This window comes from Monodelphis domestica, chromosome 2 (assembly GCF_027887165.1).
Source record: "Monodelphis domestica isolate mMonDom1 chromosome 2, mMonDom1.pri, whole genome shotgun sequence".
In the NCBI taxonomy this organism is placed as follows: Eukaryota; Metazoa; Chordata; class Mammalia; order Didelphimorphia; family Didelphidae; genus Monodelphis; species Monodelphis domestica.
This window is the reverse complement of record NC_077228.1, coordinates 463,071,348-463,096,734: the sequence shown is the minus strand read 5'-3', so window position 1 is coordinate 463,096,734 and position 25,387 is coordinate 463,071,348. Positions and strand designations below refer to the sequence as shown.

General features: G+C 35.2%; 1 protein-coding gene across 1 annotated transcript in view; it reads left to right on the top strand.

The window, feature by feature from the left end:
- DPYD (dihydropyrimidine dehydrogenase) overlaps positions 1 to 25,387 on the top strand; it is a 1,041,936-nt gene that overhangs the window by 758,959 nt on the left and 257,590 nt on the right. The window contains exons 17-18 of the mRNA XM_007485012.3: positions 13,216 to 13,336; positions 15,497 to 15,616. Coding sequence (XP_007485074.2) covers positions 13,216 to 13,336; positions 15,497 to 15,616 — 241 coding nt within the window. The remainder of the gene's footprint in view (positions 1 to 13,215; positions 13,337 to 15,496; positions 15,617 to 25,387) is intronic.

Sequence of the window (25,387 nt, the reverse complement as noted above, 5' to 3'; positions counted from 1 at the left end):
CATACAATAGCACCCCATCCACTATGAGAAATCAATGATGAAAATATAGTATGTTAAAAGCACAGAAAAATTAAATAACATGTCCTGCAAAGATTAGCTCAACTTTCACTGAAAAAATACCCCAAAACAAAAACAAAACAAAAACCATGAACTTTTATGAAAGGGAGAAGAGAGAGTTCTGCTTGCCTCTGAAATGTTTCAGGGACCCATTTTTTATTTGAAAAGAGTGGGCTGTTTTTTTAATTTTTGTTTTGTTTTGGTTTGGTTTTGGAGCATTCTCTTCTCTAGAAAATGGAGATGTTTTTTGAGTGTGTGTCTCAGGATTAGGTCCCCCCAGGAATTTTATAACAAAGTATAGGTAGACAGAGGTTTTGAGTAATAGGAGTAATATGGATGACCTTAGAATGTGAATGAGATGGCTAGAATGGCCTTGATTTGAACTAAGTTACATCCCCTTAGCTACAGATCATCTTTTATGGGACAACACTACCTGTTTCATGAGGAAATGTTTCTTATATTGGAGATACAGTGGTCCTTCTAACAAAGAGATAAAATGGAAGAAAATGGGGAAAACCACGATCTTTTTCAGAATTCTAATCAATCATAGATAAATGTCAATTTAACCTAAAAAACTGAAAGATCAGAGGTAGAATAAAGGTAGAAGAAAAATAACATTATGTATCACACTTTTTCTGGATGGGAAAAAAGAAATGATGAGGTGAAGCATGGAAAAAATAATAAGGATATTGAATCAAAGAAGTTTAGGAAACATAATAATAATGGAAAGATAAAGATTAGTTAGGTTATTACAAGGAAGACAAACCATAGGTACTCTGTAAAAGATCTGGATAGAACTTGAATACATATCTTCTTGATTCCAAAAATTGCTTTCTATCTTCTATACTCCATGAAATAAAAATATATTGGATTAAAATTCTGGCCATGTTACATATTAACTACATTCTTGGGCAAATCATTTAACCTTTCTGAGGCTCCTCATTTGTAAAAAGATGAGTTTGGACTAGATGATTTCTAAGTTTCTTTTCATTTCTTACCTTCTAATAACATCCTTTCTTCATCCCATTAGTTATCTACCTTGTTGTACACTAAGCAGCCATCAAGGAAAAATTTTAAATCTATCATATAAACATCTAATTGTCATTGTGCAAGAATATCAATAGTTTCTGGTTCATTTCTGCATGTCTTTCCTTTAAAGTCATAAGAATTAATTTCTTATTATCTCATGTTTGTGAACAACCAGGAGGTATTATGCAAGTATCCATTTCAGGGGCACAGATCAAAATTCAATAGTTTGTTGGTATTTTCATGAATCCTTTGCTTGTCTATAGAAGGGAACAAGTAATAAGAAATCTCCCCCACCCTCTTGTTTATAGCCAAGACTAGTAGCATCTAAGAATGAATGGAAATCAAACAAATAGATTCTTTTTTACTAAGACTTTTCTGTCCATTTGTTCAGCATCAGGGTCGACTGCCATCTCAGAACTTGTTGAATTAGTTAGGAGACAGCTGCATTTGGATACTTACAATGTAAATTAAAAATTTACTGAAATATAATTTCATTTAAATGTAAAATACTGAGAAAAATTTAAACTACCTAAAATTAGTCATCTTTTGGGTATTTCACATTTGTTTAATATTGCAAATGTAAATACCCATCTGTTTTTAGTACTAATATGATTTTGTATATAAAGCAGTTGTAGGGTTTTTTCCCCTCCCATGCAAGCAAGTTTCATCAACTATTTTATTCAACAATGCAAGCTTCAGGCACTTTCATAAAGTTGGGCTGGGAGAAACGAAAGACCCTTGTTGAGTGGGTAGTCACACAGGTATTCATGCTAAAAAGATCACATTTTAATTTAATTGTAATGCCTCAAGATATCATCTCTCCTGGGCTGCCTTCCCAGCCAGCCTCTGCTCTTAGACCCATATTTTAAGAAGGCATGGATAGTCATAATAAATTTGAACCCTGCATCTCCCAGATCTTGAGGATAAAGTTCATTGTTGCCTTTTGTTTATTTATTATTTTTTTGAAAGAACCTCTTTAATTCTAAAATGCAATGTGTGTTATGCAATATATAGATTCCTGAAATATTCCTCCAGAAGATACATATAACATCTGCTGACAAAAAGGGGAAGGACACAGTTTTCTGTGAAGTTTGAATTAGATTGCAAATGTTTTAAGAATTAGCACTGCAACATTTCTTTGTGCAACCCAGGAATACCTTGGACAGCTCAAGGTCCTCAACAAAAAATTAATTCAGAAAGGTGTCAGTCCCAGGAAACTCTTGAATTTACAGGTGTGTCCAATAGAAAAACCTTGAAGAGATAGCGTGCTTTCTGCATCAGAGGTTTGTGAAATTCATCCTCTAAAGTCATGTTCAACCTCTTCCCCAACCATCCTTTCATCTGAACTCTTATTCCTCTGAACAAAAGATTTCTAGCATCTTGGGATCCTCTTTGGGAAAGAGGAAAATTAGTCCATGGAGCTGGAACTGCAACTAGATATTTCTTTCCAATTCCTGCAGCAGCAGGAGGGAGAAGTTGCTTAAGGACCTATAGCAACTTGTTATGGATGAGTTCCCCCCAGTCGAAACCATTCATTGCCAGGGGATTTGAAGTTTTCTGCATTACGTTATTTAAAATTGCTTCAGCTATAATTCCTTCTTACTTATATTTCATAAGATTCCCAGGACAGAGGCATAACTTCCCTAGACTCTCTTCATCCTTAATGTAACAGCATAGTGGGTGCTCCAGGGCAGAAAGCTGTTTTAAACTTAGTCTCCTCCCTGTGTTGTGTTAATCATTCACACTGGTAAGGGATTATAAAGATACTCCCCCCCCCCCCTCCTAACACTCAACATCATAGGCTAAGCAAATACAGCAACAGATGTATAAAAAAAGTCAATGGTAACACTGTTTACACTAATACTGTGCATTAAGAAAACAAATACCAAACTGCCTGAAGTCAGTTGAAGAAAAAAAGAGAAAAAAACTCCTTATTATATACTTAAACGCTCACTTGTCCTTATCTACAATGAATCCATAAACAGTAGTGCAAACAGACTCCTGCACTTCATTACCCACTAAAATCTTTTCAGTGTGTTCCTAGCCATGATTTGGAAACCTGCTGGGGTTCAGTTTGGCTCAGCTGGCCTGCAATTTTGAACACCTTCTGGTGGTATCAGAAAGCATGTGTGCAGCCTGAAGCTGAGTTTCTCCATATATTAAGATTTTCCAGGGAATTAAAAAAAAATTACACCACAAAGCCCTATTATAATTGGCAGGGAGATATGGTTTGTACCCTTTCAGTGTGGTGGGCAATATTACCATCTGGATTCCCAGAGAAATAACTTTCATGTATTAGACAAATGCAAGGCTGTCCTTGTTGAAAACCACAGACCTAAAAGAAGTCAGAGGAGAAACTTAAATTGTGTCACTTCCATGTTAAGGATTTAGGAATGCCTTAATGTCTATGCTTTATGGTGGATTCAGGTTTTATAGCAGACATTGATTGGGCTTTTGGTTGAAGATACAAATATGTCCCCTTCTTAACAGCAGAAGATGGTAAAATGAAATCACACAAGTGAATAGTTGGTGATTAACATTGGTCACAAAAGGTATGTTCACTGTAGTGGAATCCTGTTTAAAATTGTCTTAAAATAAGTCAAACGTTGGCTATATCCTTTGAAATGTCTCCATCATTCAGGTAATATCCTATTTTAACAACTCACATCAAAACATCTTGTTCTACATAATGAACATCTTTCTCTGTCTCAGCAAAAAAGGCTAGTGTTAACCCTGCCTTCTTGATGGAGATGTAACATATATTTAATGAAAAATACTGAATACTGATAAATGCACAAGCCCTTGTCAATCTATTTCAAAATGATTTGGTTTGATTGGTATAATGGCTGAATTTGAATATATATTGTTAAATATTCTTAACTTAGACATGTTGTTCATAATGCATAATGTTGCCTTGATCTTTGGGGGAAGCTGAATTTTTAAAACAATTCCTTCTGTGGATCCTGAAGAACTATTGGTACATGGGATACTGGCCATGATAGTTTCTGGTCCCCTCTAATGAGAGGAAGGGTGGTATAAATGACTGGAATTCCAGACATTCATTTCATACCTCTCCCCACCATTTACTAGATATTTTATCACAGGCAAATCATTTAGTTTTCCTTTCCTTATCTATTAAATGGGAATCATATCAGTAGTACTTTCCTTACTAAGTGATTGTGAATATAAAATGGGAAAATGCACAAATGACTACTTTATCAATCTTAAAATAGTGAAGGGAATATCATCTTTTATTATTAATAAAATAGAAATTGCTAGTGATGAATGAGGGAAGGAAGAGGAAGAAGAATATATATTTACCTAGTATTTACTGTGTGTCATCCTCTGTATTAAGTAAGTGCTTTTTACATTTATCTCACTTGATCCTCACAACAACCCTTCAAGGTGGGTATTATTATCCCCCTTTTATAGCTGAGTAAACTAAGGCAAATAGTCTCAATGACATATCCATAGTAACATATCCATACATAGTAACATAATAAAGTAATTTTTTGACTAATTTGACTAATTTTGACTAATTTGAATTCAGGTCTTCCTAACTTCAGGTCCAGGACTCTAAGCACTCCACAACCCTCTGATTGTAAGGACAGAGAGGGTATACTACATGGTACTTCTATAACTGCCTTAGACATTGGATATTTGCTGATTCTGTCTACTTCTAAGTCTCTGACATCTCCTTATTCTCCACTTTCAGATGGTCTGATATCTTTAGCATCAACTCAACTTATCCCCGTTCTGATATTGACTTCTTCTCATTCTGTTCCTCTTGCTCCTAACCACCCACTATGACTCTACCAAACTTTGAGGTCTTCATAGAATCTCTCCACTTACACCTGCATCTCTCTTCAAGTTGGGAGCTCCACAATGGCCACTAGTCAAAGTGTTCAGTCCAGATCACTAGCCTTACAGTAAGAAAAACATGTATAGGTAGGTCCTAATTAGTATGACCTAATTCATAAATGCCATGAAGTGGTCACCTGTGTTCTATTTATACTATTTGAAGTTATAATTGTGCAAAATATAGTAATTGGTTCCAGCATAGTGGAGACATGCAGTGCAAACTCAAATAATAAGACTACTTATCGGGATTCATTATTTTCACTAATTGGAACCTAGTTCCAAAAGAGCAGTTAATATATTATTCAAATAAAGTTATGGCAGAAAGAAAGCATTTTCTCTGCTAGGTACCATTGTTTAGGAATCTGAAAGTACACATTTCATGCAACTCGTCAAAGCTCATTTTATTACTGTTTGCTTATATGGTACTCAGAAATATATGCATAGATTTTTCGATAAATCAATGCAACACATACACACCTTTTGCATAATGGCCAATGGGTTTTCATTTTTATAATTTTGAAAAAAAGTTTTTTAGCCAGTCCCAATAAATCAGTAATTAGTCTATCAATAAACATATCCTGAGCACCTATCATATTCCAGGCATGTTAAATGCATAGTAGTATATAAATTACTTTTTTAAACCCTTACCTTCTGTCTTAGAAGCAATACAAGGCAGAAGAGGGTTACTTAGTAGAGATTAAGTGACTTGTCCAGAGTCACATAGCTGGGAAGTATCTGACTAGATACTGTCTCCAAGTCTGACTATTCCCTGAGTCACCTAGCTATTCCCCAAAAGTAACTTTAATTTTTTTTTAAATATTTTCTGCATGTAAGATTAAATAGTAATATTCCCCTTATTCCAAATTCATAATTTTTCCAACTTCAATCATCCAGAACATAAGACTAGAAGAAAGCAAAAAGTGGATCACAAAGACTGGAAATAACTGTCCCCAAATCTGTACTCTAAAGTCCACTTGACTATAAAATGCTCTGCAGATCCTCTTTCAGAACATAGGCACTCTTTCTTTAAAATAATTCCACTGAATTTGACTAATCTAGTTTCCCAGACCACAGAAGATTATAGAAGGTAATACAGAAGCAACAGGCAGGCTCATTAATAGTGCTGAAAAATAGAGAATACAGCATGATAGGAGACAGAGAAACTAGAAAATTCTAAAAGCCACACATGAAAACTCAAAAGCATAAGAATCTGGGGCCATTTAGTGTAGGGAACCAATAAAAGCCCGTCAGACACCATGAAACAGTGGACAGAATAAAGTTGTTCAAGAAACTAAGCAAAATGGCTATTAATAAACAATGCTTTGTCGATGTTATATTCTGCCTATCACACAACCAGAGCCTACCAGTTATTTCTAAGGCAGCAGGATCTTGTGGCAAATTTTAGCTCAAAATTGGCAAAAAGACTGCCTTGGTGATTGGCTAGGTGTTAGACATAGCACGGTGGCTCATCTTCTTCAGAATAATTATCATTTTGAAATGTTATATACTTAGATTTTGAAGATATTCATTGTTATCAGAATCTTGACATTGTTAGCCAGCACCTACTGCTTCATGAACTTTAATGATACTTGTATTCTCCTAGGTTGGAAAAATTTCCTATATTCAAAACTATTCATTAAAGTCAAATGAGTATTAACTCATGGCTACATATAACTAGTTAACCAAAAGGAAATCCATTCTGTAGTCATGCATCGCTTCACTGGAAATGGAGGCTGAGTTCCACAGAATGTCATAAATTTATCATATTGTAGTCTATCTTCTTACAGTAACCATAGAAGTCCACTGAGAAATAATATAGGTTCCAAGGAAACTATATCTAGAGTTGCAAGGGATTACATAGGTCATCTAGTTCATATCCTTCAATTTACAAATGAGAAAATGATAACTTTAGAGGTTCAATAACTTTAGAAATACATATGAAAGCCAAGATACAAACTGAAGGTCCTATGATTTCCAAGTGCAGTACTAATATATACAAATCATTTCATAACCTTTCCATTTAAATACATAATTTTATACCTGTCAGTAATTGAAGCAACAGTCATATATCTATCATTTATGTTAATGGAAGGCAAAATATATCCTAATGGATACAATGCTAGGCTAGGAATTGGAGCCAGGAAGAAATTATTTCAAGTCCTGCCTTTCTCTTTTACTAATTGTATGACCATGGGCACTCAGTGTTTCTGGGCTTTTATTTTCTCATCTATAAAGTGAAAATGAAAATAATATCCAAAATTCATAATTAATAGGAAGGATATAAAATTCAAATGAATTTCTGTACATAAAGTACCTTGTCAACTTAAAAGAATTATGTAAATATTCATTTTTTGTGAGGAATATTACTGGCAAGTATGAGCAAGTGTAGGAAGCAACTAGGTGGCTCAACAAATTGAGAGGCAGCAGGTTGCTGCATTCAAATCTGCCCTCAGACTCTTCCTAGCTATGTGACCCTGGGCAAGTCACTTAACCTCCTTTGCCTAGCCCTTACTTCTCTTCTGCCTTGAAACCAATACTTAGTATTTATTTTAAGACAAAAAGCAAGGGCTTTAAAAATAAAAAAAAGAATAAGCAGTACAGAGTTGCAGATGATATTCACAAGACTATCTCACATATAAGCATAAGGACCAGACCTATGATTTCATTGTTATAAGAAGCTTCCTGATGAGGCACTTGCTCTACCAATTTAGATTATCATCTTCTCTTTAACATAAGAATTTTATATAGTTGCCAAAAGAAGCAAGAGGAGTCTCATATGGTCAATATTTCTGAGAGGTGAGACTGGAAATCATGTCTTCCTGGTTCTGAAGCCACCATTCAGTCCACTACCTAATATTACCTCTAGAATTTCTTCCGTGCCACAATTTATAAGGCTGAAGTAGGATAATGACATAGAGGAGGAAAATTGGACTGAAAATTAATAAACTGAAACTTTCTGAATACTACCATCCTTGGCATTATCTTATAGAAATCATATTTGTACTGCATACTTATTTCCTCCATCGGAGAAATGGGCATAATAAAACGCATTCCATATTTTGCAGGGACATTGTATGAATTAGTAACTCTTGAATTCCTTAGTGAAAAGCATGTTTTGACTGTTAACATACTGAGAAATTATTTTCAGTGACTTCATCAAATTACAAGTATTCTTAGAAGAAATCTTAAAATATGGCCAGCAAATTCTGACAAAACTACTTTTGAAGAACTCCAAGTTTAATTTTTAATTTGGTTTATCAAAAAATGTCATGGTCATATCCAGCTTATTATTGAATGTACCTTTGCATGATTCACAATTCAAATGAGATTCCATGCCCAAGTTCTAGTCACTGGTGGGAACTCAAACCCAGGGAGAAAAGTGCCACTCATTAAAAGATCCTCAAAGCCCATAAGTGCATTGCAACCAGCAACACCTTAATGTGTACTTATAGATGAATAATGTGAATCACAACCAGTAAATTCTGGACCCTATTTTTTAAAAAGTCTTATAGTACAAGCACACAAGACATAAAAGGAGTTAGGTTAGGTAGCTACACGACCTTGGACACATCTTTAAGCCTCTTTGAGACTCAATATCCCAATATGTGAATTTGGAAGATAATTCTTGTATAAAGTTTTTGTGATAAAGTGTTTTATAAACAAAACATTGCTATATAAATGTGAACTATTTTATGACTAATGCAAGCCAAAATAAGTTCTTTTATGCTGTCTCTTTTAATCTGATCTTAAAAAAAAGGAAATCCCTAATAGTAGAACTCTGAGCATATCTTTTAATGAGGAATGTTAACCTTCAATATTAGTGAAAGTTAGAAAACGGTATTTGATGACTATTTACTAGTTTTTATTTCCTTTTATCACTTTCCCCTTACCTTTTTCTATCCTAGTATCCCTTGGCTATTCCCCTTTGGTACCCACTGGACCTCATCAATTAAGTTCTCTCTATCCAAAGTTACTTTTCCCCCACCTTAGTCCTTTAAAACTTTTCTGGTAAATGAAACAGCTATTCAAATAAGCTAATTTGTACCAAAGTATTAATGGCAGCTATTGGCTTAGTGTTCTAAAATTCAGAACACATATAATCAAAGAGAAGTCTTAAATATCTTAACTGGAATGTGCTACCAAAGTTTTAGATCTTGGGGATGAATGACAGAGATGAGGGGAATTTGATCAAGGAGGCCTTTGAGCAGCTTTTCATCTTTTATGATGCAGGTATTCACAAAACTGTCTAGAAATAGGGCTGAGTCTGAGCAAATGGCCACTTCCTTTGTCTCTTGGGCCAGTGATATGGATTTGGCACTAATATGTGTGATTTGATGTCATATCTATGATATCTATGTGTAAATTCATAATATATACTACAAAATATATGTAAATAAAAATATAAACATACAAACACGTTTTGATATTCACATTTTGATATTCATCTGCATATAGCATGTGAAAGATATAGATTTTGCTTTAGACTTGTGATAGAGACTTGAAGAGAGACAGGTTTTGCAAGACAAGCCAAGATGCAAGAAACAAGGCTGGGGACCTGTCTGTCAATCAAAAGGAAAGTTCCAAATGGAATGTTCCCAGGAGGAGAGGCAGTTGAGCTGGTCAGGAGAAACTGAGAGACTTGTGACTGTCTCTCTGGCTCTGGAAGTTGAAGCTGGCCAGGGGGAAGAAGCTGAACTGATATTATTTAATTTCTGTCTCAGACTGAAGGACACTTGAGGGGGGCTTCTGAAATTAGGCTGAGAGATCTTGATGGCTTTGTGAAGAAGAAAGAAGATTTTAAACAGTTGTCCTCCATCTCTCTAACTGTCTCTCTGTCACAGTTTTGTGACTGGACTGATCTCTCAAACCCTCAAATCCCCATTTTAGATTAGGGACACCCTCATCCCTCTTACTTCAGTTTCCCATCCTGTTTCCCAATAAACCCCCTGACTTGAAAAGGAAAAGAAAAGAGTATCTTTATAGTTCACTCAGGGGGGAGGGAAGAAGTCAAAGGCTTCAAGAAGAACTGGGAAGTGAGGGAGGCAGGAAAAAGAGGGTAAAAGAGAGAGGGAGAGAGGGAGGAAGAGGGTAAGAAAGATACATTGATCAGTTAGCCATCAATAGATATCAGTAGGCAAACCCCTATAGCATTTCCATGTATCAGCATCTCACTATCTTCTCTCAGTATCTCTCATCTGTCTCCATTACAAATAAGCAGCCTCGGGTTCCCTTAACAGTTCTCAGGTCACAGTCAAGCCAGAGTACATTCCAATTATTGTAGAAGAAATAGTTTCCTCAGTTTACATCTCTATTTTAGACTCTTATAAACCTAGAAGGCAAAAGGATGGTAAAATGTGCCTTAAATAAGCAAAGAACAGTTCCGTTTTTGTGGTTTTCTTTTTTTAAAAAATAAAGCTTAGCCTAGCAGTCACCTACAACAAGGACTCTTTCCTAAGTCCCTTAATTATAGTCACATTTCCATTTCAAAATGATGTATGTAGACCATAAGTGTACATACATGTATGTATGTATGCACATAAGTTACATGTATATGGATATTTCCCTCATAGTAGAATATATTTTCCTTGAAACAGGAAAATGAACTATTTCATTTTCTTTCTATTATCAGTACAGAGTAGAGTGACTTGTTTACAGTAGATACTTGTTGAATTAAGGTGAATTTTAACAATGTTAAAGTGTCAAGAATAGCTAAATGATAGCAACAGCTCATTTTGTTTCCTAACCTGAAACTTTATTGGAAACAGAAAGTTATCTAATATCTATTCAGTCCTGCGGGCTCATTAGCTATGGGTAGACCCATATGATGCTCTTGCTATTGAAGTCAAGGTGTAGAAATATTGGAGTTCATGTTTTTAGATCTTGAGGGAGTATATTAAGAGGGTGAAGAGCCATCAGTCTTTTAATTCCCCCAAATCAATCAGGTTATCTAAACATGTTACAAGTCAATCCATTCTTGACAATGTGACAACATCCCCTTCTATAGAAACAATAAAACACATACACCCACTCATACACACGAACCTTTAGTATGCTGAGAGAATTTCCATCAATTTTCAAAAATTCCATTTTGTCGGTGTTAATTTTTTTTAAGTTCTGGGGTATTCAAATTTGTATTTCAGCTAGGCACGCTGATTAGTCAGCAGCTGACTTGGCAGACTATCAAAAAGAGAACAAACCTGAACACTGTCAACTTTCCCATTGTACCAGAAGGGAGGATAAAATTATAGTACCTATAAATAGAAGAATCAGGTAAAAGATGAAAACCAAAGGATCAGGCAAAGAAAACTTGGAACGAATCTCAAAATGTGCACTACTGAGCAAAAGGAACTATTATTTAGAAAGGACTACAATAGATCTGACCATTGTCTAAAGTAAATTAAAAATACACCAGGATCCATAATGTGGAGAGCCACTTGCAAGCGTACCAGATGATTAGCACTTACTCTATTGGAGCTAAAGAATATTTTTACTTTGTTATGGTAATTTTTATCAGGCCACCTTCCATGTATTATACAATGCAAGCGATCTTTAAATTATTGTCAAAGTCTTTCTTAAAGAGAGCTTTCACAAAGGACATGCAATTCATATCTTCTAGGGTTGCTGTCATTTCTAGGCTAAGTCCCATGGAAATTCATAACTAAAAAAAAATGAAAGTCACAAAGATGCAACTGCCTTCATAATGCCGATGCAGCAGTTATAAATATTTCATGAACGTTGCATGGGCAGGGGCAGATCTCCATTTTTATGAGTTAGAATTTGTACAGCTAAGTCTCAGGATTTTACTATTCATAAAGCACAGTATGCCCTGTTAGAGCCATTCCATATAGTGCTTTTTAATATTTATGTTTAATGAAGAAATTACTGTTCTGAAAAGGGAACAAGCCTAGCCAAAGATTTCCCGTTACAAATTTAAGCATTGCTAAACTGAGAAGATTGCAATCCACAGAACTTTACATCATTGCTGTAGCTCTGTGCATACCAGCACAACTTTGAGTCATTCATGATAACAGATCAGAGACTGTTAACTAAGCAAAAAGGCTTTTAAAAAAAGGGTTATAATATAAAATTCTGGATGTCAAATAAACCTGAAAGAAGAAAGAGATATGAAGAGCAACGTTTCTAGTAAGAAAAAATTAATCACAAATGATATACTTTCCTACTACTTTATAGAATGCATACACTCACATCACACTCAGAAGCATACTTATATTCTGGGGTTCTTATTCAGAAAAACATTTTAACTTGCTAAGATAATATTGCTTGCTAAGTTCAATAATGAATCACGATTGCATATTTTAAGGTAATTTATCAAAGTGCATTATCAGTAGCTGTCAGAATACATTTTGAACTAAAAGTAATGAAAAAAAAAACTATTGTGTGTGTTGAAATCAAAGAACATGACTGCAGCTAAGTTGTTTTCAATGGCAAGGATAGCTGATTGCCCTCTAAATGATACTTATCCCATGAGGAAAGTAAAAGCCTGAGAAAAAAAAATCACAGGAAACAGAAGCATGAAAATGTCTATTTGTAGCTTTTAAAAACATGCATTTGATATTTCATTTCATTTTTGTCATCTCGATCAATTCTTTCAAGGAGGTGAATGTTGAAAAATGCTGCCATGATCACAGTGACATTTAAAAAAATAAGCTTGAGGTACTGTTCAGCTCATATGTATCCCAAGACTGGATTATTTCACATTGAAAAGAAGGGAAGAATTTACTTAGCTTGATTATATAGTCATTTATGTCCTTTATTTGAAATTCATCTTAACATGACTAAAGAGAAAGAAAAATCCTAATGGGATTTCTTCTTATGATATTTCATCTAGGGGCAAATAGTATTTTAAGGGATTTTCACTAAGGCTTTTACTAAGGCATTATTGGAAAATTCCATAATAGGTTCTGAAATTCCTAATGCCTAAAGATAAGGTTTTGTTCCTGAGATTGGCCAAATGGAAGGTAGAACTTTTATCTTTCTTGAGTTCTTTGTAATTTTATTTTCAGCTTTTCACTTGAGGAATTTAACCTTTAGGTGATGAATTTGCAGTTCACTTGAAGTATGTTAACCTTCATTAACTAATGAGTTTAGGTACAATTCTGAAGAAGGATTACAGGGAAAAAATTGAGAGTACAGTGTATTGTCAAGTTGAATTTGCTTTAGACTTCTCCAGTGTTCCTGTTGTTCTGATCCCCATTTTGATCACCGTATTTTAATTATGTACTCTACTTATCTGACCTATTTGAACAGGATCCAGATATGGTGCGGAACATCTGTCGTTGGATTAGGCAGGCTGTTCGGATTCCTTTCTTTGCCAAATTGACCCCAAATATCACTGACATCGTAAGCATTGCAAGAGCTGCCCAGGAAGGTAAGAAATAAACCCGTTTCCCTTGTTCTATTACTCAGATACGTGTTTTAAACATATTTCCATGTTAATTATATTGAGGACAATTTCCAAACAGTTGTGGGCACATCAAATCATTGAATATTTTAATAAACTAAAAGGCAATTTATCTATACTTAAAACCAGGCCTTAAAATGAAGAGCAGATCACACAAAAACTTTGGACTAATGCTTTATTTGGTTAGAAAAGAATGGAACAACTAATAAATGTACCTCTATTTGGGTCTGTGAATAGAGACCTGTGTTACCATCTGTTCTGCTTGAAAATCAACCCTAGCTTTAAATGTATAGAAGTATATCATAAACTCATGGTTTCAGCAATAGCATTTCATATCCTTAATGTCAAAGATCCAGCATGTGTAACAGCCATAAATCTATATAACATTACCAAGTATCTAAAAACATAAAAAGCCTCCATTAGTCTTTACATGAACCAAACTTGGTTTTCACAATACCGTACCCATGGTCATAGCTCAATTAACATTTGTCAGAGAAATGAATGAATGAATGAATGAATGAATGACTTAAGAAATCTTTTGAGTTTGTTTTATCCAAGACATTGCTTTCTGATATTTTATATATGTGGTATAATTTTTTTCTTATTTATTTTTAAATTCTTATTTTATTTTTTCCAGATTACAGGTCAATATACTGGATTTTTTTAAACATTATTTTATTTGGTCATTTCCGAGCATTATTCATTGGAGACAAAGATCATTTCCCACCCCCCACCCCCCACCTATTCCATAGCCGACGCGCGATTCCACTGGGTATCACAAGTGTTCTTGATTCGAATGTGGTATAATTTTTAAAAGGTATTTTTACAAAGAGACATTTATCCCTTGTAGTCTCATACAAATAGAATATAATACAGGGTAATTAAAAAGTCTTCTCTCCACTATTTTGAGTTACAATCCCAAGAATCTCATCATGAATGCTATTCTTTCTATCAGGAAAGTCCCTCCCTCAGATCATTGCCCTTATTTAACTTTTGAATTGCTACCCACCCTTTAAAGCTCAATGTCCATGTTACTTTTTCCTTAAAATGTTTTCTGATGTCTCCTGTCTACTACAATGACTTTTTCTCTTAGATTTCCTATAGCATTTTGTTTTACATATCTCTCAAGCCTTCACTGTGTAACTTTGGAGATAATGGTCTTCTGTTTGTATTTTTTGAGAGACAGTAATACCATAGTGGATAGGGTGCTAGCATTAGTCAGGAAGACCCAAGTTCAAATCCCTCAGCAGACACGTACTAGGAATATGACTAGACAGATCACTTACCTTTCCTTCTGTAAAATGGGGATAATGATAGCACTTCTCTCACAGGATCATAAATTCTTTGATAGTGTAAAGATTAAAATTTTGGGGAGACTGAGGCAGGTAGAAACTAGTTTCTCTTTGCAAGGAGTATTATATTTTATGAGGTTTATTAAAGGTTAAGGATTAAAGAAAATACAGGATAAGAAACATGTGCCTAGGCCAGAGAGGCCTAGACAAGATAATCTCATATCACAGAAGAGCCACGTCTGCTCCAAAATGGAAGTCCAAAAGAGACCACAAAAGCCTTTGCAATCAGGTTAAACCCCTTCTCGATCTCGGCCCACCTGAGAATTCAGTGAGATTACAAAGCATTTTGGGGAAGTGGAGCAAGGGCTTGTGGGAATTGAAGTCCTGGATTCATGTCTATTTTTTATAATAGTAGGGATTATTTAGTTCTTTATCTTTCATCCCCAGAGGTGAACACTGTGCCTGATTCTTTGTTAAATGAAGTAATTACAACTTGCATTTCTAAAGAGTTTTAAAGTTACAAATGCTTTTGTGTATGACTCCCAGGGATTAGTGTTATTTTCCTATCAAACTACAGACTCCATAAAGTCAAGGACTGTGCTTCATCTGTTCCCCAATACCTATACTCATGCTCTACACTCAGTAAGCATTTAATAAATGTTTTCTGAAGGAATGTTAGATGAATAAATTAAAGTAGGTAGGAGGGAAGACAAGGGGATATTCTCAAACTTGGGCACTGTTTCCAAGTCTATTCTTCAGCTTTTAGGTTTGAAAAGACTTCATTTATTCTTGTCACCCTAACTCCAAGTGAATGTTGACTTCTTTCTTCATACAGGTGGTGCAGATGGTGTTACCGCCACCAACACTGTCTTGGGCCTGATGGGACTCAAAGCAGACGGCACTCCGTGGCCCGCAATTGGTTTAGGGAAGAAGACCACATATGGTAGCATATCTGGTAGGTTTCACCCCTTGTCTTGTGTTGTGCATCCTGTGAGCCCTTTGGTAGTCTCAGAGTAGACCAGAATAGCTTGTCTTCTCTGATACTGTGTTCTTAAAATTCCCTGCCAATCGAGGTTCCTCCTAGTCAGGACAGATGGACCAGAATCAAGTGTGAAAACTCGCATGATGCTCTTTCCTTCATGTTAGAATGGAATAACAGAATACCAGGGTAGGGGGTCACCTGAGGAATGGGAAATCCTACACTCCTGTGGCCTCTGCTTTTCCCTATAATTTCTCATCATCACAATCATCATGCTCCATAGTAGACAGAGACTAATGAAAAAAGAACATTAAGGGGAAAGTATCCTGATTGTGGCACATCTTGAAAAGACAAAATTCCCTTTCTTTCTTCCTCTCACGTCTACTTTCTTCAAATAGAGTCTGTCTTAACTTCATCCAAAATAAGCCATTTAAAAAATTTGCCTCGATAGATTCAGAGAACAAGATCTTTTTGTGATCTAATCCTTGCCCCTTTATTTGGTCTTTTTTTGTTTTTAATCTCTTAGTGCTAACATTAAAGAATAATCATAGTAGTAGTAATAACAACAGCAAGGACAATAATGAAAAGTTTTAAGCCCATGATCCTGTTCAGTGTCTGCCCTCACTAATGTATTAATTCATTGACCCGGCGCACTCTGTTGCTGTGACAACATGAACTAGGTCTTGCTGAGACAATGCTGTGAGGTTCTTGACTGTACTGGTATGGGGATTAGTCTCCTTGGTGATAGAGACAGTGGTAAATATACATAACATAATAGCGTCCCACTGTTCAAGAAAAACAGTGCTGAATCAAACCAAAATGTGCATATGGACGAGACCTGATAGACCCAAATAAAGCTTCAGTCCATGCTGTGGTTTTATGTGTGGAGAGCAGAAGGAGGATGTAGGAACCCTGGTGAAAGAGCCCCATTATGGCTCTAATTGGATACCATTTGGACAAACAATACAGGATGGAAAGAAGCTAGAGAAGGGCACCTGTTTGGTCCACACACACAATCTCAAGTTATGGTGACTGGGGACCAAAGTCCTAAATTGTTGTAGTGTTAGAAAAACAAAGATGGACTGTATGTGTGTGTGAGTGTGTGAGTTTGTGTGTGTGTTTGTGTGTGTGCACACGCACGAGTGTGCTCAAGAGACACTTTGGGTTGGGCTGTAATGTGCACTATGTTTTCTGTCAGCCCATTTCAATTTTTCCAGCCTGCCATGTTGACAGCAAAAGAATAAAGGAGGTCACAGAGGGTGCTGAACATTAAAAATTAATAAAACAACTATTGCAGTAGTATTTTATATAAGTAGTACCATTCACACTTTCTCATTTATACTGCAGTTTCTGAATATTCTCCATGCTGTAACTCAGTCTAATAAAACTACAGAATTATAGCATTAGGGAAAGTCTTTTGTGTCACCATTTTTAAATCTACCTACATCCATACAAGCATTGGAAATCACAGCAACACCTGAAAATAAACCAGCTGTACCTGAAGGCCAGTTAGCATTTCCATAAAATCTTCTATTTCTCAGGTTTCTAAATTCTGATATAAATATTCACTCAGGCTATGGCAGATCTAAGTCTGTGTGGAGCATTTATTTAAAAACAAAACAAAACAGCACACCACCATGACATTTGAAGGTTTGTTGCTTATTTCAAATAGGGCCCATGAAAAGTCCCCCTTGTGTTTAACATCCTCTGTTTTTAAAAGGACCTGCACTACAGCAACAAAATAAATAGAGTTTTTTCTATTGAATGCAAAAAAAAAATCAACAACAAACTTACTTTGATTTGAAAGTAATGGAATCTGAAAGGCAAGTTGATTGAGGCAGGATAATATATTTGGGGGTAAAAAGCAGGTCTATAATTACGTATCTATGGTATTAGCAATAACAGAACAGAGCCAAGCACACTTGTGCTCAGTTCATATTAAATATTAATGATGTCCACATTTTAGAAAAGGTAGTATAATCAAAGTGACTAAATCTTTCTGGATAATATAGAACATGGCTGTCAAGACTCAAATGCTACCTCCAAAGAGAAAAATCGCATGAAATAGGCCAGTTTATCTTTACACGATTTATAAAATTTACCAAAGCACAGTACTAATGTCTTTGTAAGAGTTCCCTAGAGAACTGGAATTTGTAGTTGGGTTCTAGAAGAGCAGCCTAAAGCATGGAATCAAAAGCCTGAAAGCTAAATACAACTCCGTTTCTGGTGGTTATACCACCTATGCTTTCCATTGTGGAGGAAGGATTGTTTTCTCCAGTGGATTCATGAGCTGATTAGATAGATACTCAGTCAAACCATACACTCTAGCCTTTTAAAAGAATAAAAAGTTTCTTTTCTTTTTTCTTCCTGTCATAAAACACTGCCAAGAAATCATAATTTTCTTTGTCTTTTTTGTATAAAGACTTCATGTCAAGTGGGGAAATTCTGTTAGGGAGACTTAACAACTGAGAGAGGAAGCATGATGTAGTAGATAGAGAGCTGGCTTCAGTCAGAAGATGCCATATAAAGTTCCACCCTTGGAATATACTAGCTTTGTGACCGTGGGTAAGTCACTTCCAGTCTCAGAGGACACAGGCAACTCTCTAAGACTTTAACTTGCTGATAATTCACTGATCTGAATCTAGGGAGAAAGGGCCAGTGATGATAAAAATTCTGAGAGGTTGGTTTTTCAGGAAAGAAAATCATGTTATTGATTAGGCTAGCAATAAACAATAAATTAATTGGTCAATGATCTTTCTTGGTGATCAAAGACAAGAAATTCTGCCATATGGATCATTAAATGAAGTGTTGGAATCTCATTATTTTGCCCTCTCCCACACTTCCCAAGATATCTCTAATTGGTAAATAGCCAATATGAAGAAAGTTCATTATTCTCATTATCCTCTCAGTCCTTCCTTGATTCCTTGGTAGATAATCATGTGCCTTGTCCTATGATTCCAGGGTCTAGAAAGAGAAATCAAGTTCTGCCTAGTCAAGGTGACTTTGTTCAATACTTCTCAAGACAAGATTCAAGGTCTCTTATCTCTCCTGCTACTCACAGACATTCCTAGCCTAAAATGTTTTGTTTTTTTTTATAGACTTTAGCCCCCATAATCTCACTTTCCCTGCAATAGGAGAGAATTTTTGGGTGAAGCACTCCTTGAATTTCCTAGGAAAATGGAATAAGTAAGGAGGTCCAAGGAATAAATCTCAGCCCCAGTTCAAAAATCAGAAATATAAATAATTCAATATATTAGAAATAAATCTTCTCACTGATCACCAAAGGTTCTCTACCTACTGCCATGAAATCACAGATCTGGACAAAAAAGTTGGAGTGTTATGTATCCTCTTCTTCCAGACATCAATTAAAGGAACTGCTTCCTTGAAGTTGATTCATTTGAAATAGCTTTATGACCACATTTGGAAAAATAGTCATAGAATTATTCCTTGAAGAGAATGCATTCGAAGTGAGGTAATTTTAAACAAATAGATTTAATGAGAAGAGGAAAACATTTTCCAATAGCTCATTCTGTCTTCAAAGCTTTGAGTTCAACTAATTGTTTTTCTATTTGTCTCACTTCTTGAATTTCATGAAGTGTCATTACTTTCCTCTTAGGGTTATCACATTTGGACCCTATTTAAAGATAGTCTGATTAAGTAAATTATTTCCATGATATCCATTTTTATTTGATGATAAAACACTGCCAAGTTATTATAATTATTTCTGGGAGGGGAAATGGTCTAGAATGAAGAAACATGTTTGAACTTTTGGGACCTTCATTTTTCATGTTAGTACATGTACCAAAGTAGTTAGGTGGTACAGTGGATAGAATATTGGGTCTGGAGTCCATAAAACTCATCTCCTTGAGTTCAGATCTGGCCTCGGATACTTGCCAGTTGTGTGACTGTTGGCAAGTCACTTAACTTGGTTGGCTTCAGTTTATTCTTCTGTAAAATTAGCAGAGAACAAAACAGCAAATCACTTCAGTATCTTTGAAAAGAAAATACCAGATAGAGTCACAAAGGGTTGGACTGAACTGAAAAACATACATACAGAACACTTTTACATAAAGGGACTAAAAATAATAATATTTACTCAGGAAACAGTAATACCTTATTCAAAAAAAGCGCTTATAGTCTATAAATAAATAACAAATGATTAGAAAATAATCCAATCTTCGCTTAAGAGGCTCAGTGGAATGATCATTGGGACTGGAGTCAAGAAGTTCAAATCTGTCCTCACACACTTTCTGGTTGTGTGACTCTGGCAAATTACTTCAGTGTTTTGGCCACAGTTTCCTCATCTGTAAAATGAGATAGTGAAAGAAATGGCAGATCACTCCCGTATTTTTAACAAGAAAACACCAAATGAGGTTATGAAGTTAGACATAACTAAATGTGACTGAACAAGAAAACTCTTCACTATAAAGTCTGTTAACTGTTCCACTTCCTTATACTAACTTCTTTTTTTTCTTTGTAAACTTTTTAAGCAAATATAAGAAAGGATAAAATGGACATTTGGTTAATAGTTTTTGCAAACTTGTGCTTAGTGTCACAATCGTATATGTGCAAATTATGCAATTTAAAGAAGCCTTAATTATTCGAGTCAATGGTTTTGAATGAAAGTAGGAGTTTAAGCATGACCCTCCTCCCACCCTAATGTTTTGGGTTCGATTTAAATGGATTTGGGGAGTAAATTTTTCACTCTATGCCTAGGACTATAGCACAATAACTTTTGTTGGGCAGTGTCATACAACTCATTTTATATACAGTGCATACAAAAGCATAATCTTTCATGTTGTCTTGATAATCTTATGATTATCATTTCTTTAAAACTGAGGATTAAAAAAAATTATTGTCTCCTAGAAACTCAGGAATTATGTTTGAAATTTATTTCTGTAACCAGTAGTTTCATACTACTACTAATAGAAGAGTGTTAGAAAGATCGTACTGATTCTTATCTTGCATTCTTGCATCTTATGTGAATATAAAAAAATCCACTTGCAAAAAAGAGTTTTATTCTGGTAAGTATATAGATATAGATGTGCCTATATGTCCACATATATATATATATATATATATATATATATATATAAAGAGAAAGAAATATAAAGACAAAAATTTTAAAAGCTCACACTCTCAAGTAGCTTATATTTTTATGGAGAAGAAATAAGAGGTTCACAAAATAGTAAATGCAAAATGTATGCAAAAATTATGCAGTAATGGGGGCAAAGAAATAAATATCGACAACTGGCACATCAGGAAATAATTTGTGTTTACAGTAGATGAAAAAATAACATTTATTTTACTTGCTTTAAATTTTACAAAAGACTTTACATATAGACTTTCATAAAATTTTAGGCAAATAGGTTCCTTCTATCAAACCCACCTAAATGATAGCCAATCAAAGTAAGACCTCCATCTTGCTCTCAGTAGCCACATAAATTCCTGTTTTAACTTGGACATATAAAATTGAAACCAACCAAAAATATGAAAGAAAGAAAATTCCTAAAAGGAAGAATTTTCACTGCTTCATCTCTTTTTTTCTCAGATTGCTCACTTCTGAGCATCACCATGAACTAAAAATTTATCCGCATTCTGTTCAAATTTGTGGAGATTTAACAATCTTAGAAGTTTCACTGATCATAATTATTAATGCCTTAGCATTATAAAGTATGTACTTGGACACAAAACAACAACCGCAACAGAACCGTCTAAAAGAGATTTATCAAATAAAGATGCTGAATTCTATTTTCCATTAGAAATTATCAGTTCTGTTGAGAACAGCTCAGCCATTAGGAAAAAAAAAATCTCTCATTTAAATAATGCTCATTTGAATATATTCATGTAGAGATTCACAAAGAATTCTCTTTTCTATTATATTGTCTTTGCTGCTGCCTGATTTTCTCAGTGTACGGCCGTCATTGGTCTGTGCAGGAGATCAGAGCCCTAATAATAGATTTTTGACAGCGAGCTCGCCTGCTACCTGCCCTACACAAATCCTCACTGTTCATGTTTGCTTCATGGCAACAAAGCAGACAGAAGGAAAATGCCAAGTGCTGAGTTTGAGGTACAGCCTTGCCATAGCTTGACATTTCAGCAGAATAGCAGTTTATGAGATGCATAATTTTTCATCTGGGACTCAGCTGCCATATTCATAGAAGCTTACAGCTCATCGACTGACTGGAGCTGGGGCAAAGGTGGAAAGCAGAGATCAAGGTCTACATCCCTTCTATAGCTATTTTAATATAACTATAATTCTGAAGATAAGCTGATAGGACCAAACACCCCCCCTTTTTTTTAAATAAGCTAAAAGACTTCCTATATCCTTTGTCAAAAAAAAAAGGTAGGAGGGACTGGGGGTGAGAGTGGATAGAATAGAGGCTTGGTCAGTTCCTGAGAAAATATTTGTGAGACTTTGTTAACCAAAAGACTATGACAAGCACATTAAGGAGACTTCTTACCTTTGCAGTGGTGATAATGAATTATTAAATCTCCTTCCTGTGTATGTGCGTGTTTCATAAAGGATGATTTCAAGCTTGAAATTAATCAAAAATGTTCTATTATGAAAGTAAAACTAGAGAGTATTGTGTCTCTGAGATTGAATTTAAATATTCTCAGATTCATGCATATCTCCTGTACTAAAAAAAAAAAATCAGTGTAGGTACACGTCAGTGACTGTTTAATTTAGAACTACACATCTCTGTAAGCTTCAGAAACAGTTCACCATGTCACAGTCTCATACAGAACAATGCTACAGTACATTGGATTAATTAAAGAAGCCTTGCAGAGAACTGAGTTCTCAGTATGTCAAGATTTCAGTTTTATGTTAAATATTTTCTAAAGGCCAGACCCTGAAATCTCAGGGGCTGTACCAAGCAGTGAGCTGTGAATTTAACCATAGGCTAACTGCTAATGATAAGGAAAAGAGTCCAAGTTGAGGCAGCTGTAATACAGTCATTGGATTAGGCTATCAATCACTCAGCTCCCCAAGGAACAGGCAAAGAAGACAAAACAGTGAAAAGGGAAATTAGGAAAGGAGGGCATGACTAGAATGAGATTCCTCACCATCTTTATCCGTTAGTTGGCTCGATTCCCCAAAGCATCAGACAGAAATGTCCAGCATTCCTCTGACTTGGAACCCAGGGTATTTATTCCCATCATTTAGAGCACCATCAAATTGCCATTAGCTATTTCTAGTCTCTAGTGATCTTGGAGGTACCTGAACACAAACATCTGACTTACTGTGGCAATTTTTATAATAAAGAATTAGATGAACTTTCCATTTTTGGACATTATTGAGTCATAATTCTTTATCGTTGTTTCAGGGTTCACAGGTGATAGTGGGGGGAAATAGTTTATTTTCACTTCTAAAGTACTCTCATCTATTAAAGTTGAGGACAGGATCAAGTAGATGAAAAAAGTCTACAACCCTTGATGGTGTAGGTTCAAATAATCAAGCAAATTATTTCCAGAATAAAGTCAAAAGTTTTCTCCTATAAGGGGGAAAAAAAAAGAAAGGAAATTATTCTACCTAGCTAGTGTGCCTATATGTCTAATCTGCATCCAAATGGTAAAAGCAAGGTCAGAGTTCATTCTTGGCTAACATAATAAATAGAACATAGAATCTTGGTTTTTCTCATAAAAGAGATCTTATCACACCATTGACATTCAGTACAGTGGTGCAGACAATTGGGTAGACAAAATTCATTTGTAATAGTTACTGAGAATAATTTATGGATTCTAGTCATTCTCTGAATAGGAAATAGGTACACAGGGGCAATGAGGAGTGAGGGTAAAGTGTGATTCATAACTATAAAATGTATTTGGGGGTGGGTTTTGGGGGTTCATCTGTTTTAAAACTTTTGTGCTAGTGTTTTGGGGTGCTAGGGGTGAACCCCTGGGGTTCAGGAAGGGTACTTTTTGTTAGAATGCAAGACTCCAAAACTTAGCTTAAAAATAAAAAAGAGAAATTAATTAATTTAAAAAGTAATGTTGAATATTGCTAGGAAGATAGCAAGGTGGAACAGCAAGATGGGGAGCTGATCCTTTGGAAGACAGCATGGATGGAAAAGCTGTCCCCCAGATGCCATCAATTCTAGGGATTTTATACTCTTTATAACAGTGAGGACATGACTCTGAGTGGTAAACACTCTGGCTTTTGGTGGGGGGTTTGATTATCTGACCAGATTTGCCTGGAGATATAGGGGGGTGACCCTCATAGTTTAGGGGACAGATGGATGTTTGAGATATAATTTGATGATATCAATGAGGTGTATCTCTCTGTCCATCTAAAGGACAGTCCAAGGATGATAATAATCTCAGGGTCTCATAAGAGTTGTCAGATGTTTTGATTTAGGAGTCACAAGGGCATAGGGGAACAAAGGAATTTCCCTTCTAATAGTTTACCTGAGTTTCTGGGGGTACAGTGCCACTAGTGCCTGGAATATAGTACAGGAAATAAATGTTCATTGATGATCCAAGAGCTAGAAGTAAAAATAGTTACAAGGAAAGGACTAACACAATGATGATGTGTATGTGAAACTCCAGGGTGAGGAAATGCCCTCTGCTAATACAAGCTGGGACCATCTATAGAACATATAGCCTTATAGTATCATAATCCCAAAGCACCAGAAGGTTATGACTTGCTTAGAGCCACGCAGCAAATATATGTCAGGATCAAGCCTTAAACCCAAAGTCTTCCTAGCTTTAAGACCAACTCTGTTCTACACTATTCTAAGCTGCCTTTCCTATATGCAAACACAGAATATAATAATTATACTAACTCATCAAGGGTTTAAAGAACTAAGTTACTGATCCATATAAGTCATTGACAGGGAAGGGATCAAACTTTAGACTCTTTCCCCCCAGCTGCTTCTTTTTCTTTCTTCCTTAACAAATCATATCTTAATCAATATAAAATATCCTCATCAATAAATTATACTTTTGAGGAAGAGATTCCATGAAGCTTCTCTCATTTATATTGTTATTTCCAAATAGTTAATTCTTTCTCCAGTTAGATGACAAATACTTGAAATAAAGCAGAATTTGAATAAATCCAAACAGGATCAAATTATTGGATTACCCTATGAGTAATAATTTTCATATTAATGTATAATTTGTTCAGAGACATGAAGTTTTTGTTAAAGGTGATTTTGAGTTTGGTTTGAATACTTCATCATACTATTATATGTAATTCTTTAAAATCATAGAGGCTTGTAATTCTACCTCAAAGCAAATTTTATGTCCTTGTGTGTTTTTATACTTATTAAATACAAACCAGAGAAAATTTACTTGGAGGGGAAATAAACGATATCTTCAGTCAACTGAAGCATCACATGTTTACTACTATACCCACAAATACACAAATATTGTTTAAAAGAAATAAACATCTCACCTCACCTCATACTGAACCAGATTTCCCAGACTTCTCTCCTATCATGGTTTACAAAAAAAGGAATACTGGTCTAAAGTGAAGTTGAAACCTTTATGCTGTATTAATATGACAACTTAGCTTGAAATTCAAGTAGTATCTTAAAATTCACATCTTTTAAATTATTTTCTCTGAAGATTAAGAATTTACTATGTGGTCTTGGCTAAGTCATTTCCACTCTAAACTTCTATTTGTTGTTGTTTTTCATCTACAAAATGATATTTATATGGAATTTAAAATTTGTAAAGCCAAAACACTTCACCTGCATAATCCCTTTCAAACTTCACAAAAGCCCTATGAGTTACCTTGTAAAA